Source organism: Peromyscus californicus, unplaced genomic scaffold (genome assembly GCF_007827085.1).
Source record: "Peromyscus californicus insignis strain IS unplaced genomic scaffold, ASM782708v3 Scaffold_5__1_contigs__length_169319896, whole genome shotgun sequence".
NCBI lineage: Eukaryota > Metazoa > Chordata > Mammalia > Rodentia > Cricetidae > Peromyscus > Peromyscus californicus.
Genome location: NW_026294573.1, coordinates 1,395,374 through 1,410,228, shown reverse-complemented (window position 1 = coordinate 1,410,228; position 14,855 = coordinate 1,395,374). Strand labels below are relative to the sequence as shown.

General features: G+C 56.5%; 1 protein-coding gene across 2 annotated transcripts in view; it reads right to left on the bottom strand.

Moving 5' to 3' along the window:
- Positions 1 to 2,025: 2,025 nt before the first annotated feature.
- The window catches only part of Plch2 (phospholipase C eta 2), a 58,595-nt gene continuing 45,765 nt past the window's right edge, over positions 2,026 to 14,855 (bottom strand). The window contains exons 12-22 of one of the 2 annotated variants that reach the window (XM_052715057.1): positions 11,871 to 11,969; positions 11,469 to 11,551; positions 10,193 to 10,290; positions 9,923 to 10,105; positions 9,600 to 9,707; positions 8,858 to 8,982; positions 8,695 to 8,779; positions 8,360 to 8,506; positions 8,046 to 8,125; positions 5,585 to 5,882; positions 2,026 to 3,849 (exon numbers count right to left, since the gene is read on the bottom strand). In XM_052715057.1, the coding sequence (XP_052571017.1) occupies positions 2,546 to 3,849; positions 5,585 to 5,882; positions 8,046 to 8,125; positions 8,360 to 8,506; positions 8,695 to 8,779; positions 8,858 to 8,982; positions 9,600 to 9,707; positions 9,923 to 10,105; positions 10,193 to 10,290; positions 11,469 to 11,551; positions 11,871 to 11,969 (2,610 nt within the window). In that variant the 3' untranslated portion in view covers positions 2,026 to 2,545. The remainder of the gene's footprint in view (positions 3,850 to 5,584; positions 5,883 to 8,045; positions 8,126 to 8,359; positions 8,507 to 8,694; positions 8,780 to 8,857; positions 8,983 to 9,599; positions 9,708 to 9,922; positions 10,106 to 10,192; positions 10,291 to 11,468; positions 11,552 to 11,870; positions 11,970 to 14,855) is intronic. The other variant, XM_052715056.1, reaches the window with a different exon arrangement.

The window sequence follows — 14,855 nt, the reverse complement described above, 5'->3', positions numbered from 1 at the left end:
AAGCAGCACTCCTGTTTCAAGAGCTGGTGGAGAGGAGGCTTTGTCATGAAGGACCCTCAAGGGTTCTTGGAGGGAGCTGGGCAGAGCCCAGCAACCTGTATGGGTTTTGTTACTGTGGCTTTGATTCCAGTCCCCAGGGCTTGGCGCCTGGGAGTGCTGGGATGCCTCAGGTGTACACAAGGCTCTTGGACTCCTTCCTTAATTGATTTGACCTCCAGGGATGGATGTGTGGCCATGAACAGCCACACATTGAGGATGTGTGGTGGAGCCACGTAGGTGTTCACGGGACTGCACGGGTACAGGGGTGGAGCCTTGGGCTCCACTTCTCACAGTAGGGGCTTGTTCTTGGCATCTGAGCTGTTGGAAAGACAGAAGAGGCCGACACCAGCTCTACTGGGTCCCCCCAGATGGAAAGAAACAGACCAACTGAGAGGCACAGCCAGATGCTTATCACCCAGCCGAGTGTTACCTTTCATGGTGGTAGCTGCTGCTCTGCCTTCCTCTTGTTCTCCATTAGGACCTCCAGCATCCAGCATACTCAGTTCTGGGCCAATGAAAGTGACAACCTGGATAAAGCAATGTGATAGGGCCTGTACCCAGACCCAGGGTCGTCTAGATTTACCCCACCCCTTTTCCTTGCCATCATTAGTTTTCAGTGGCCATTTCAGGCCCTGCCTACTGTCTTTGCGACTCGCCCTGGGTGTTGATGTGGGCTGTACCATCTATGATCTGTGTAGTGGTAGTGACCCCCTTGTGTACCAGCCATTATGCAACGCCTGTAGGTGAGTAGCAGAATTGAGGCCTGGCCCTCCTATAGATAGCCACCAGGGGGCAGCAGGCACCTCAACAAGCAACATCCTGGGGTTCTGCAATCGGCAGTCTTGAGTCCAGGGCCTACTTCCAGCCCAGCCCAGGGGCCTCAAGTCATCAGCTCAGATAGCTGTAGGCCCTGAGCCAGGGATCTAATGTTAGAAGTCTCCATTCACAGATTGGGGTATGTTCCTTGGTCCCCAGCACAGATGGGGAAGCCCTTCCTGCTTGGGTAGGCTTCCTGCCTTTCTTGAACTCCAGGCAGGGAGGCAGGCCCAGCTGGGTCTTGGAACTATCCAAACTGGAAAGATAGTTTCATCCCCAGTCCCACTTTAGGGTGACTACAGGCCCACCCTGAGGCCGAAATACAATGCTCCCATCTGCCTTAGCTGGACCCTCAGAAGGGAAGAGATGAGCAGAGGTGATTAGGGCTCTGAGCATAAGTTAGTACTGCCAAACATATATCCTTCCCCTGGGGCCTACCTGTGTCCCCACCTCAGCCTGTGGCCAAATACTTGTCACATCCTACAGCCCCACCCTGCAACTCCATCCCTGTCTTAGGCAGAGTAGAGGGTCTGCTCCATGCCCATGATCCACTCTTGCCTGCAGCCCTACCGTGTGCACATGTATACGACCCCACCATGAGATGCTGGCCACCAAGCTGGCTTAGCAGTTCTTCAGGCCCTCTCACTGGCCCCAGGCAATCCACCCCCTACATATTTCTGCTCAGGCCACAGTGCCCACATGCCAAGGTACAACAGGTTAAGGAAGCAAGAGATCTTGCTGGACTCGAGACAGACGGGCACCTTTCCCTGGCCTTGCTGAGTTCGAATAGTTTGATACAAGCCCTGCCCGTGGCAGGAGAACAGTGAGGGCAGAGTAGCCTCCCCAGAGGTATGTCTTTCCCAGTAGGGCTGCATGGAGCTACCTCAGTCAACAGTGGGTTTGAAGGTCCCAGGAGAAGCTATGGCCTCACCCATAGCAGCACGACAGCTTTCCAGGAGGTGAATAGGCCTGGAACCATTTGCCCTGAAGCTCCAGGGGCACAGCACCCACAGTGGGGGCCTTTGGCTGAGAGCCTAGGCGTGAGGAGGGGGTTACCTAGGCCTACCCTGGAAGACTGCTCTGTCGCTCTGTCCCCTGAGGCCAGAGCTGCAGCAGCAGCAGCAGCAGCAGCAGTAGCCCAGAAGGAAGGGAGCAAGGTGAGCCCACACGGAACAGGCCTGATGCATTTATTGGAGGAGTTGTGCTCCCGAGTTTACACAGTTGCTGGGTGGTTTGTTTAGAACAAGCCAGATGCACAGTGGGGTGGGGGACAGGGACAAACATCCTAGCAGTTGTGGGTGTGTCACAGGCATTCTGGGGTACTAGCACGAAGCAGGTGGCAAAAAACACCACACACACCACAGGGCCAGACACCAGGTAGAGCAGTGGGAAAGGGCTCAGAATCTTTAATGTTGTGTAAGTTTTGGTTCTAAAAAGTTAAATAGCTCTCTTTGTATATATCTTAAAATGTGGAAACTGCCCACTAGGACAGGTGGACAGTGCTGTTCCTTGCTTTCCAGGATCAGAGACAAGAGGACAGCTAAGGTTGAGGGGGAGGCTACTGGGTGCTCCACAGACAGTGAGTGGGGCACAACAGCTTTGGGGACCCAGTGGCTTCATTTCCTGAGCAAAGGGTGGATTGAGGCCAGCCTCCCCTGCAGGCAGTCACAGGGAAGGTTTTGAGTTTGAGTCAGGCAGGGTCAGAGACTGAGCACAGCCGGCCATCAGCAGCACCACACACCTGCTCAGGAGCTCCTTTGGTGGGCATTGGCACATCCACACAGCCCTCATGACCTACAGAGCAGGCACCCTCAGGAGTGCCCCGCTCCTCCTCTGGGGGACCTCGTGAGTCCAGGCCTCTTAGACGCTGCTGGCGCTCCTGAGCTTGGCGGGCCCTGCTGGCAATAGCACGCACGCGACTCTGGCTGCGAGAGGAGGATCTCCTTAGGAAGCTGGCGCCCCCTACAGGCCCTTCCCCAACTGGGCCCAGGCTGGTGGGTGATGTGATGTCCCCAGCTTGCTGGAAGCCAGTGAGCCACCGCAGCTGCTCTGTAAGAGCATCTCGCCGCAAGCCTGGCTCCAGCGCCTGCTGCCCCACACCCCGGCTGCAGTTCAGGCTGCTGGCACTGCCCTGAAAGCTAGGGGCAAAGTCATCAGCTGTCAGGTCTCCCAGACTCTTGGACTTGGCAGACACTGGGCAGTCCTGCAGGCCTACCAAGGGGAGGTGATGCCAGGGTGGCCGTGGGTGGAGGCTGGTCAGCCGTGGGGCAAGAGGCCGGGGCTGCAGCTCATCAGGTGCAGGAGTCAGCCCACCAGCAAACCGCAGGTTGGGGTTTGATTTGCTCTTGGTCACGGGAGGCAGGTCAGGATGGGCAGCTGAGGCCAAGCTGGGCCGTGGGGTCAGATGTCCAAGAGAGACCCCCGGAATGCTCTCTCGGCTGCGGCAGAGGCCCAGGCTGGGCAATGAGAGGTCTATGACAGTGTCACTGGATGACATGCTGGAGGACGAAGACACACTGTCCCGGTGACTGCCAGGCTCCAGCCGCTGCCATAACCTGTCAGTTCCTGTAGCATCTGAGTACACTGCAGGCATGGGAGAGGGCTCCAAGGGCACCTGGCCCTCACTCTTGGCCCTTCTAACCACTGGCAGGGGGCCTAGGGCCCAGGAGCGGCTCTTGCTGTCTGTCTGTCTGCCAGAGGTCCCCTCACGTGGCCCACTGGGGATCCCACCATTGTGTGGTTTTAAGGGTGGCTCTTCATTGTCCCTACTGCCCCCGGTCCTGAGCCGGAGGGTTCCAAAAGCTCCCAGAGATGTCCGCTGGGGGCTGGTCACTTTGGCTCCTGGTTCTACAGGGCACTGGGGCCCTTCCTGAGAAGGACCTGTGGGGACAGCTGCCTGTAGTGGGGGGCCAGGGCCCAGGGCTGGTTCCTCTGCAATGGGTTCCAGACTGCACAGGGGGGAGGTGGGCCGCTGCAAGGGGAAGAGGCGAGTATCTGTGGGGAAAGAGGGATGGGAGACAAGAGGCAGAGGGATATACAAAGAGGGACAAAACAGAAATTAAAGACACAAGTGAAACAGAGAGGGGATGGAGAGAGAGAGAGAGAGAGAGAGAGAGAGAGAGAGAGAGAGAGAGAGAGAGAGAGAGAATGAATGAGAATATATGAATCTCATCAATGAGTGCTTTCTGATTCCTGACCCCTGAGCCAAGGCTAGGGGCCAGCCCATCCCAGGATATCCCAGCAGCTAGGTGTCTCCATTTATACAATGCAGTGTGGCACTCAGAGTACCCCCACCCTGCTAAAGTTGGAGGAGTGGTGCCTGGGCCTCATACAGGGTCCATAGGGCAATAGGCAGGCCAGGCCTGATTCTCCTTGGACTGGGGTAGCATGGGGACACACAGGGCTTGGGCCTGTTACCTGGCACTCGCAGGTGTCAATCCCTAACTATGGAAGCAGCATGGGAGCAGGGACAGAAAGGAGAACACAGTCAGTGTGGGGTGGGCTGGCAGAGAGACAGATGGACAGTGAGGCTGGGCAGGAGCAGGAGTAGTGCGATGGAAGCAGGCAGACTCCCTCCCACCCAGGCGAGGGCTCAGGTGACCAGCTCAGTCCAGTTCCCTCATACTCCTGCTGACAAGGTGTAGGCCAGGAACTGTCAGCCAAGATGGTGGGTGGTCACACAGAGGCTAAGTGCCATCCGGGCGATGCAGGTCCCTGGGAGCTTCTCTCAGCACTGTGTGCTTTGAGGCCCTGACCTCCCAGTTCTGAGCACCTTCTACCCTGGTCTCTGAGGAGACTCCAAGGGATACCCTTTGGTACCACCACCAACTGACAGCAGACTTTCCTGAAGGGACTGCAAGGCCGAGGAATGCTGGAATCTGGCCCTGGAGGGAGGTAGGGCTAAGAGCTGGAACCTTTTCAGACCTCGGAAGGTCATCAGGGCAGCCAGCAAGGCACCAGGGAAGCCCTCACTGAGGGCTGACTGGACATCCTTGGGTTCCTCAGCAAGCAGCCCTCAGAAATGCCATGGTGACTCAAACTCTCCTCTTCCCCATCCCTCCAAAGTGCGGGGCTGTTTGGGCAGAGGGGAGGAGTCTGAGGCGGACAGGCCACAGGTCAAGCTGATGGAGCAAATGAAGCGCAGCCACAAGAGCACAGCAGGCACGGACTGCCTAGGCATGCCAGGTGCGTAGAACATGGGATGCGGAGGAACGGCAGGCCTTACCCGTGGAGAACATGGGGGAATGACTCCTGATCTCCTCCAGCTTTTGAACGAACAAGGCGTTCATCTCTCCCTGCAGTGCCCCCTGCTGCCTGTGAGCACCCTCCGGCTGGCAGGGGGCCACCTTGGGGCTGCTTGGGCTGCCTGGGCTGCTGGAGTCCGAGGACACAGAGCCGCTGCCTGGACCCTGCCGCCGAGCCCTAGGACCCTTGGGGGCCTCTCTGCTTCTCCCTGGGGTGGCTCGAGGGCTCAGGCTGCAGCGAGGGCCCCCCAGTGAATCTACCCGGGCCCGGGGCTGCTGGCTGATGGCCATGTGGCTGCCCGCAGTCCCCGGGCTGGGTGGCTGCTCCCTTCGCAGGCCCTCAGCGTCCATACCGGTGCAGGAGCCCACCACACACTTCATGCATGTGGCGGCCATCCCTGCAGGTCCAGGGCCTTCAGGGACATGTGGGGACCACACCTGTGCCGGGGTTCTCTCTTCGGTTTCTTCTCCCGCCAGTGCCTTACCTCGGGGACTGCTGCTGCCTGACTTCTCTTGGGTAGGGGCCTCCAGAGCTGGGTTGGGGCTAGGGGGTGCCACGTCATCAGCTGCCCCCTCGGAGCCCCCGTCCTGTGTGCCCTGGGCCAGCTCTGGGAAGCCCTTGCGACTTGGCTTCTGGCTCTTGGTTGGGGCACTGGCTGTGCGCCGCAGGAGCCTCTGGCTAACGGAGGGCCGGGGCAGGGGCTGCCCAGCAGCATGACTGTCCAGTGAGCCTGGCTTTGGGCCGCGGAGGAACAGACCTTTTAGACCCAGAGTCTGCTTGACCTGCAAGAAAAGGAGCCCACATAGCCGGTGCCTGGCCCCCTGGCCCAGGTATGGCTGCTGTGGAGAACTGGCTCTCCAGAGACTCTGCCAGAATAGCAAGTTGGAATGCCACATACAGGGAACAGGGTTTCCTGGCAACTCTAACAGGATGTCACCTTTCAAACTACAAATGTGTCCCTTCCCAAACTTGAGAGGGAGGCTAGAGAACTGTTCCCATGTTACCTCAAGGGCAGACCTCAATCCCTACACCCTGGCCACCCACTTGTTCCAGCCTTGAGAAATGGAGGACTGCGGCCCCAGCTTTGTGGAGAAAGAAAAACTGGGGTCTGTTGTCACTGTGGGTCACACTCACCCTGACCTGGTGGCAGCAGCCTGGAAGGCCTGCTCTCCCTTGGGCTCTGCCTCCCTTCTGCCTCTCTACTTCCCAGGTACTCCAGCCTCCTAGAGGGCCGCCTTTCTAGGAAGCCTTCTTGAACTCCCCCAGGAAGACTCCTCCAGGCTGGCTTGCACTCTGGCCCCATGAGTTCCTGAGGCCCTCAGCTGGCTCAGCATTTGACCAGTGCCCAGCCATAGCCAACTTCTGCCCAGTCCCATCCTGCATTCCCCTCTGCATAGGTAACTGCTGGAGAGGATATGCAGCTACCTCTAAAGAGGGCAGAGGCCATAGGGGTCCTCACATGCCATACACATCCCACCACCAACACCCACCATTCCCCCAAGATGGGCCGTGCTCGTGCGTTGGAGCAGCCCAGGGCCTGGCGCCCAGGGGCCTTTCTGCAGAGGCAATAAAATGGTCAACACTTGAATCAGCTTCCTGATTCAAGATCCCAAATCCAGTGCAATTTGGTCAACATGGTTGGAAAGCCATTTAGAAGGAGATCCAGGATTCGAGCTGGTATGCCTGCTGCGTAAACCCCCACCCCAACTAGAACCCTGGCATAGACTGAGGAGAAAGCTGGACAGGCTGAGAACTGACAGTATAGGCAGACAGAGAAGGGAGGATAGGAAAGGAGCTGCAAGGCTGTGCAGAGAGAGCTGCCGTTGGGGGATGGGAGGGGAGAGGAAGGGCAGAGGGTGGGTAGGATGAGGACAGGATATTAGGGCAGGCCCTTGACCTTGGCTGAATCCTGGATCTGCCTCGTAAATGCCACTCTCTGGCTGAGGATGGCCCCGGGAACCCCAGAACTGTGTCATGATCCATGTCACATGAGCTGACAAGTCTCCAAAATGCTACCAAGAATCACGGATGCTAATGGGCGCGGCCTGGCATGCAGGTGGGGCGGCGGGCTACACCGTCCCGCAGCGCCTGGTACCTTTGAGACTCCTAACAAGGCTGAGCTTCTAAAAGTAGACTTGGGACATAGAGAAGCCCACTGCAAGACCAAAGAGACAGAGTGAAGGCAGGTGAGGTGGCCATAGTGGCCAGAGCAGGGCCTACCCAGCCCTTGGCCCTCAAAGACGGGCAGACACAGGACAGATGGGTGGTATGCTAGAACAGGACACCTGCAGTGCCTCTAGGCCCATGGTGCTATCAGAGAGTCAGTGCTGGACCCAGCAGGACCCACTCACTGCGTGGCTACAGGCCCTAGAGGGTTGGTTGCACCAAATTGTACCCTAAGGGTGCATCAGACCCCACTTAGAACCCAGACAGCTGGACTTCCTGTTCTGGCCTGGGGCAGGGCACATGGGGTGGGGGGGCCCAGGGACCAGGTAGCGGGCAAATGCAAGTAGATCCCTTTCAGGAAATAGGAAGCAGAGGGATGGGAATCTCAGGACAAGGAAAGCCTCGGGAGAGGTCACTGTGCTCTGTCCCTGCTGAGAAGCCAAGCAATCAGTGCTCCCAGATGTACAGGGCATAGGAGGCCACGGAGGAAAACTGAGACTGGCACTGACAACAGATGGAGGGCAGGGAGGTGGGCACCAGGGAATTCCATCCCAGGACACAGACATTTGGCACACTTGGAGGCCCAAAACCCCCTTGGGATATGGAGGCAGCACTGGTAGGCTCCAGGGTCAGCATCTCCCAATAGCCCACATCAAAGACTGAGGAAGAGGCCCAGAGAAGTGAGTGCCAGGCCCTCGCCCCAGAAGGGGACTGGGCAGGAGCAAGGGGCTGGTGCTATCTTTCCTGTGGCGACAGGAGGCCTGGGAGGCAATACTCACCTTACCACTAATGTCACTGACAGCCACATGCACAAAGATAGAGGCTTCTTCCATCCCTTCTAGGTACACATGACGATAGCCTGGAGCAATAGGGTCACCAGTCATCAAAGTTCCCACCTCTTCTTACCCTGTCAACTCATACTTTCCTCAAAGGTCTTTAGGAAGGCCTTGGGTAGGACTAGAGAGCCTCCGACTCATAAGAGTGGGAGGCCGAGTGCCGATTCTGTGCTCTCAGCTAGTTAGGAGCTCCTTGGGAACACCATGGGGAATGCTGGCAAGTGCTGAACCACCCCCAGCCTGGGCCTCTTCCCTACCTGGCATCATGCTGCTGAAGGCCAGCGTCCTCTGGCCAATGAAGTCACGTCCAATGGGGTCATGGTCCCAGACAAGGAAGCGCACAAGTGCAATCTCAGGCATGTGCACAGTGAACACCAGAGTCTCCCCCCACATGGGGTTGAATCCTAGAGACAGTGGGGACGGAATCAGCAGGCCAGAAACTGGAACCAACGACTGGCACCTAAGGGGCTCCAGAGTGGACAGGACACTGAGCACCCAGCAGGTGGCCCTGGCCACTTCCTCTGGGGTCTACAGCAGCCTTGGGCACACACTGGCATCTGATGCCCTCACCCACTTTGACCGGGGCCCTCACCATTGTCGTCCACCACTCGCGTCTGCTCCTTGCTACAGTCCACAGGGAGCCCGATGACCTCCACCTCCACGAAGGGGTCGATGATCTGGGGACAGTGTGAGGTGTGGCACCAGGGCCCTGGGCCCTCCCACAACCCACCTTGCCCACATGGACTTGCCCCTACCTCCCCACGGTCACCCAGCACTGAGTCCCGTGGCTTGGGCAGCTGCTGGCCACTGATGATCCTCAGGGCCAGCTGCTTCTTGAGCTGCCCGGGCAGGGGGTCCTCAGAGTTGGGGTTGAAGACACCTGAGAGGACACAGGTGTGAGCCAAATGCACAGCTTACAGCACATCCCTACCTATTGATCTGTGGGGCTCTGGTAGAAAACAGCCCCATGGAACAGTCAGAAAGCTTTGGTCTGGAATGGGATTGCTGCATCATAGTGAGGGCAGGTCACAGGGTAGGTGGGGTCTTGCTCAGGCTGCTAATGTCAGGGGTGCACCATGCAGTGAAACACAGCTCAGTGCAACCAAGAGAGGCATAATGAGAAGACAGTATGCATACGAAGACTCTGCAGCACACTGGGAGAGTACTATGGATGGCTCCTGGACATGCCCATCAGGGACTGAGGTCCAGCACCTGAGCCTACATCTCCTAGAGTACGCCAGGGTCCCAGACAAGTCCTACCCCCGAATCTCATGCAGCCTAGAGCTCAGGGCCCAGCAGAGGGGTTCCCTAAATCCCCACCCTCAGGCCCCTGGTGTAGTTAGTGGTCATTGCACCCCCTGAAGGTAGTTCTCCCATTCTGACCTCCCAGTGTCCTGGTAGTTCAGTCTCAGCCTGACCCCCCCGCTGCTGTGTGTACCCACCACCCCAGTATTCAGGGTAGTCTCACAGGAGCCCACCCCAGCCTGAGCCCCTCACCCTGGCACATGCACTGGGGTTTGAGCACGTAGCCACAGCCACCGTTGGCACTGAACTTGGCCCTGTTCAGCTGCAGCATCCGCCCCTCTGACTGGTAGTTCAGGGCAACTGGAGGGAAGACAGACACCCATGCAGGTCAGTAATGTTCGCACACTCTCCTGCACGAGTTCTGGGGCTGGAAGCCCAGCATACGTGCTAGCAGTGCAGGGACAGACGGTGTTTCTCATGCACCCTAGGGTCTGAAAGGCCCCACCCTGGTTGCCAAACACCTTCAGAGATGGCCCTCCTCACCATCCCACCCTGTACCACATGCCTGCACGCACCCATCTGGCAGCCAGCATTCCAGAAGGGCTGCGGATTGTAATTGCTGGAGTCAACACGGTAGGAGGAGGGGTATATGCGTGAGAGCTGGTGCTGGTTGAAGCGCAGGTACTGGGCAGGCTTCTGCTGCAGGATCTGGTGGGCCTTGGTCTCACTGAAGGACGACACCTGCCAGCTAGATGCCACTGGGGCACAGACCAGTCAGCCATGAGCACACAGAGCCTGTACCCCACAGCTGACCTGCCTGGCCCCACCCTCCACGTGGCCCTCACCCTCCATTTCCACGTCATGGGTGCCCACAGACTTGGTATATTTCACTAGGTCCGAGAGGGCTCGTGACAGCTTCATGGTCTTCTTTTGCCGGGCAGTCCTGCGAGGGTGTGGCAGGGCTACTCAGGACCCCGTGGCTACGTCCCTCCCATCCAGTCCCAGCCAGCCTTTCTGTTCTTCGATTCAGGCTCCAGGGCCTGTACAGGTCCATCTGCTCCCCAAATCACATGTCCCAGGCAACCTGGGACTTGTAAACAATAGTTAAGGTTCATTGCACCTCAGCAGGCAAGTACCCCACTCTAACCTTCCAGTGTCCTGGTAGCTCAGTCTTCTCTGTTCTATGTACCTACCACCCTAGTATTCAAGGTAGTCTCACAGTAGGTGGGGACAGGAGTCACCCCTGTCAATCATGAGGCTATGGAAACATGTCTGTTGGATATGGGCGGCTATAAAGCCTTCAGGGGATCTTGACCCTTGACAAAGACCCTGAGTGCCCCTGAGCATATACAAGATCAGGGCTGGGGATGCCTGCCCAGCCAAGGGGTGTTCTGAGGAATATGAGCTTCTGAAGCATTCTGGGCAGGAGGGAATTAGTCATGGAGAAGAGATAGTCCAGTGACTTAGCAGTGTGCCGTGGCAGAGCTGGGAGTTCAGACACAGAACGTTGGGGAGAGGCTGGTTGTGACACAGAAAGAGGAGATAGACTTGAACAAGGCCTGGGAAGGAGAAGGAGAGGGGCTGGACAGGAGGGGATGAGCTCCAAGCTAGACTAGTGGGTATGAGACCCCAGTGAACTCTCTAAGGTGCTGTGGAAAGCAAGTGGACAGAAGCAGACTGGCACTCTTGTGGGGTATAGGAGGCACGGAGATAGACAGGCATTGCCCCTGGAGGGAATATACAGTTGGGGGCCTTGGAAAGAGGAGGTAGAAACTGAGGTCTCGTGGGTCAGGCAGTGTCTATGCCCAGGAGACTCTGAGGGAACCTTAGGACCCCCCCCCCCCCCCCAGCACCTGAGCGCTGCTAGGCTGACTCTGTGCTGTACGTCCCTTTCTGCAGCTGCATGGACAACAGCTTCACTTTCTCTTAAGTGTTCAGAATGACAGTGGAGCATGGAATCCCATACCAGCCCCCCATTTCTGCCCAGCACTCAGGGATAGCTCCCTGGAACTGGGCAAGAACACACACACACACACACACACACACACACACACACACACACACACACACACACACACACACACGCACACACACATACACACACTGGGGCAGGGCACTGACCCTCGGCTCTGGCTTCCTGGGGAGTCCAGGTTCTCATTCCCCTCTTCCACACTGGCCACCTTCTTTATCTTGCTGCCTTTTTTCTGTGCAGGGAGGTAGATTTGTGACTTGAGAAGCCATGGGTCAAGCCAGGACATGAAAAAGGATAGGACGTGCAAGGCAGAGGCTCTCTGCCCAGGTTCCTGAGTTCCTACCCAGCTGGGCCCACAGAGGTATCTGCAGGCTCCTGGCCCTGGGGGACTCTCAGACAGCCATGGGATATCTGAATCTCAGACGCTGGCCAGCGTGGGTCAGGGGAGCAGCAGCCAGAGCTCCTGACCCTGAACCCAATCACAGCTAGCAAATGGTACAGGGATAGAAGTAGCACCAGATGGGACCTCCTAGCCCAGGACCTCTGTTCACCTTGCGCTTGGAGAAGCTGCTTACGAGGAGACGGCTGTTCCGCCTGCTTGCCCCGGTGTCCTCCCCGGACTCCACATCCTCCTCCACCTTGCTCTGACCCTGAGAGGCAGACAGAAGTTGAACTCAATTTCTGACCAGCCAAGGAGGGCAGGACGGCTTCCTGGGTGACTCCAGAAGGCCTCTCTGGAAGAAGTTGAATTGAGCAGGTCTGGGAGCAAGGCACTGATTTGGGGGAGCCAAGCACAGCTACCAGGAAGATGCCTGAAGATGTGTGGTTTTAAACTCAAGTACCAGTTCCAATTTTTTTTTTATCATGGATGAAGACTGCATAATAAGTGCAGCTTGCATCTGGAATATTCTTTAGCTGAGTGCTTACATAATCCTTTTTTGAAAATCCCTGAAGCCCTGACGCCCCAGCCTATTTCTGCACAAATTAGGTGAATAATCCCAGATCCAGCTAAGTGAGGCTGGAAGTACCCACTGGGCACAGGGTAGGACCCCGTGGTCCTCCACGGTGCGGGGCCCAGGACCCCATCCTGGAAGCTTGTTCACATCACAACCATTGAGCAACTTGCACACTTGCTTCTCCAAGGCCACCATGGCTGTCAAAACTCACTCCCCACAACCCTTGCATGGGCACCTGGAAACTCAGAAGAGTTCTAGTCGGGGTGCCCCATCTGATTCTGTGCCCTGGCCTAGGTGGAGAATGGTCTCTGTCAGACTCTCTAGAGCCATGTACCTGCAGCTGGGAATCCCTGCTAGAGAAGGGTGTCAGGAAGAGAGACATGCAGCATGTACCACAGTGTGGAGAACTGTCCACGCACCATGCTGTGTATCCCATACATCCACAGGTCATATCTGCACATAGCGTGGATGTTACTGTACACACCATGGACAGCCCTGTACACTAGCTCAAGGACACTCCTATACATGCACATGGACACTTCTTCATATACAATAGACACCTCCACACACCATGGACACCTGAACACAGCATGGGCCCCCCCTGCACATACCTTGGTGCCCTGCACACACTGTAGACTCCTGCACATATTGTGGACTCCTGTATATATCACACCCATATGTACACACCCCTGCATATACCATGGACACTTATTCACACTGTAAAGAGCCTACTTTGGTCCCTGGCCACAGAGAACTCTTAGTTCTCGGCCACTGTCTCAGAGAGCAGCTGGTGTTTTCCCATGACCTCTTCTGCCTAAGCTACCCTGCCTTGACATCATCAAGCATCCCCTGTTGCTGATCTTATTGATGTGATGATAGTCTGAAGCTCCTGCCAACTGCCTCTACATTGAATCCCTACTCTACCCTCTTGGAGTGTCAGGACCAGATGTGGCTGCCCTTCCTGATGCCCAGAGTGGCCCTGTGGCCATGTTGGCCAGGCCCTTCCAGTCTACAGACTTCCAAGGTCCAGAGCCAGAGGCAGATTCCCAGTATCTGACGTACCAGGTGTATCTGTGCCCTGCACATCCTTTCATTAGCCTATGAGGCCCCCAAAATGATAGTCCGTTTGGCTCTGAAATTGGGAACATGTGGTGGGAGAAGCCCTAGAAGCTGCACTCATGTGTTGAGAACCTCATGAGGCTGACATTTTTCTAAGTTCTTTAAGTAATATTCAAACTGTTGCCATCACCATGCCTTGAATGAATAAAATATGCACACAAATTAGGAGAAGCACACACTGACCATACAGGTGTGTGCTCACCAGCCACAGTTCACATGACAAGGTTAAAATCCATCATCAGCCCACAAGTACCATGCACACATAGCTTGACGCGGCCACCCTCAGGGGCTGTGAACAGCTGATAATGGGGTAAGTTTGGGGCAAAGTAGTATAGGCAGCACTGGGGGGTCCTCTCCACAAATAAGGCCAGCAGTTAAGCCTCCATCCTCAGCAGAAAAGATCCTTTTCTGGGGCCAACCTGTGGGACAGGGCCCCAGTGGCACTGTTCTGCAACCTCTGGAGCTATGTTTAACTGCTAGTAGGGGGTTTCTTCTGTCTCCCCTTGTATTCACAGGCTACTCCCAAATCCTCCTGCTGTCTCACAAGAGCCCCTGAGCTGGGCCTCATGTCCTCAAGGTTCATATGCAGAGAAATGACACCTAGCCTGAGGGGGCGGGGGGGAAGGCCAGAGTGACTCATGGTAGGAGCACAGATACTCATCCCTCATCTGGACTACACGCCAAGAAGCTCCCTGGCTGGTCAGTGCCCTTTGCTACAGTTCTTCAGCCCCTAGCTCTGCAAACTTCATGATGTGTACCCTTTCTGTTTGTCTCCTACACTGTGTCACAGACCGCCTGGTGATACTGTCAGGCTGGGGGGTCCAAGCTTCTCCTCCAACCTGGGTATCTCAATAAAGGAGATCCTCCCCCTGTTTCCCCCCCTCCTCCTCCTCTTCCTCCTCTTCCTCCTCTTCCTCTCTTCCTCCAAGAAGCTTTCTCTGAGCACAGTTATTCACACATGAGATAGCAGGGGCCAAGCTGTGCTACTGCCCCCAGGTGTCCTTTTGTCAGCCAAGAAAAGCAGAGATCCTGTTAACCCTCACCAGGATTGGACCAACTAGTTACAGGGCCACACCTCCACTCAGCCTCTGCTAACAGAGGCTGGGCAAAGCATCAGGTAGGCTACATTCTCTTGCCCAATTGTCTGAGAGCTAAAAATAAAAAGAAGGCTGTGTGCATAGGACCTGTGTGAGCCACCTGCACAGAGCTATCATATCAGCTATGCTGAGCCCTCCAGTGTTGTGGGTGGAAACAAACACACCTCTAAAAATACAGCAGGAGAGGACCCTGTTCAACTGGGAGAGGCCCTTCCAGCCCTCCCAAGAGCCCTGGAAACAGCAAAAAGTGAGCCAGTGCCACAGGAAGGGAAGGGCAGGGGAGGGAAGGCTCCCAGGCAACAGGAACTGCTCTAACCATCTCACCCTGCAGATGCCCTGCTCAGCTGTGAGACCAGCTGCCCAA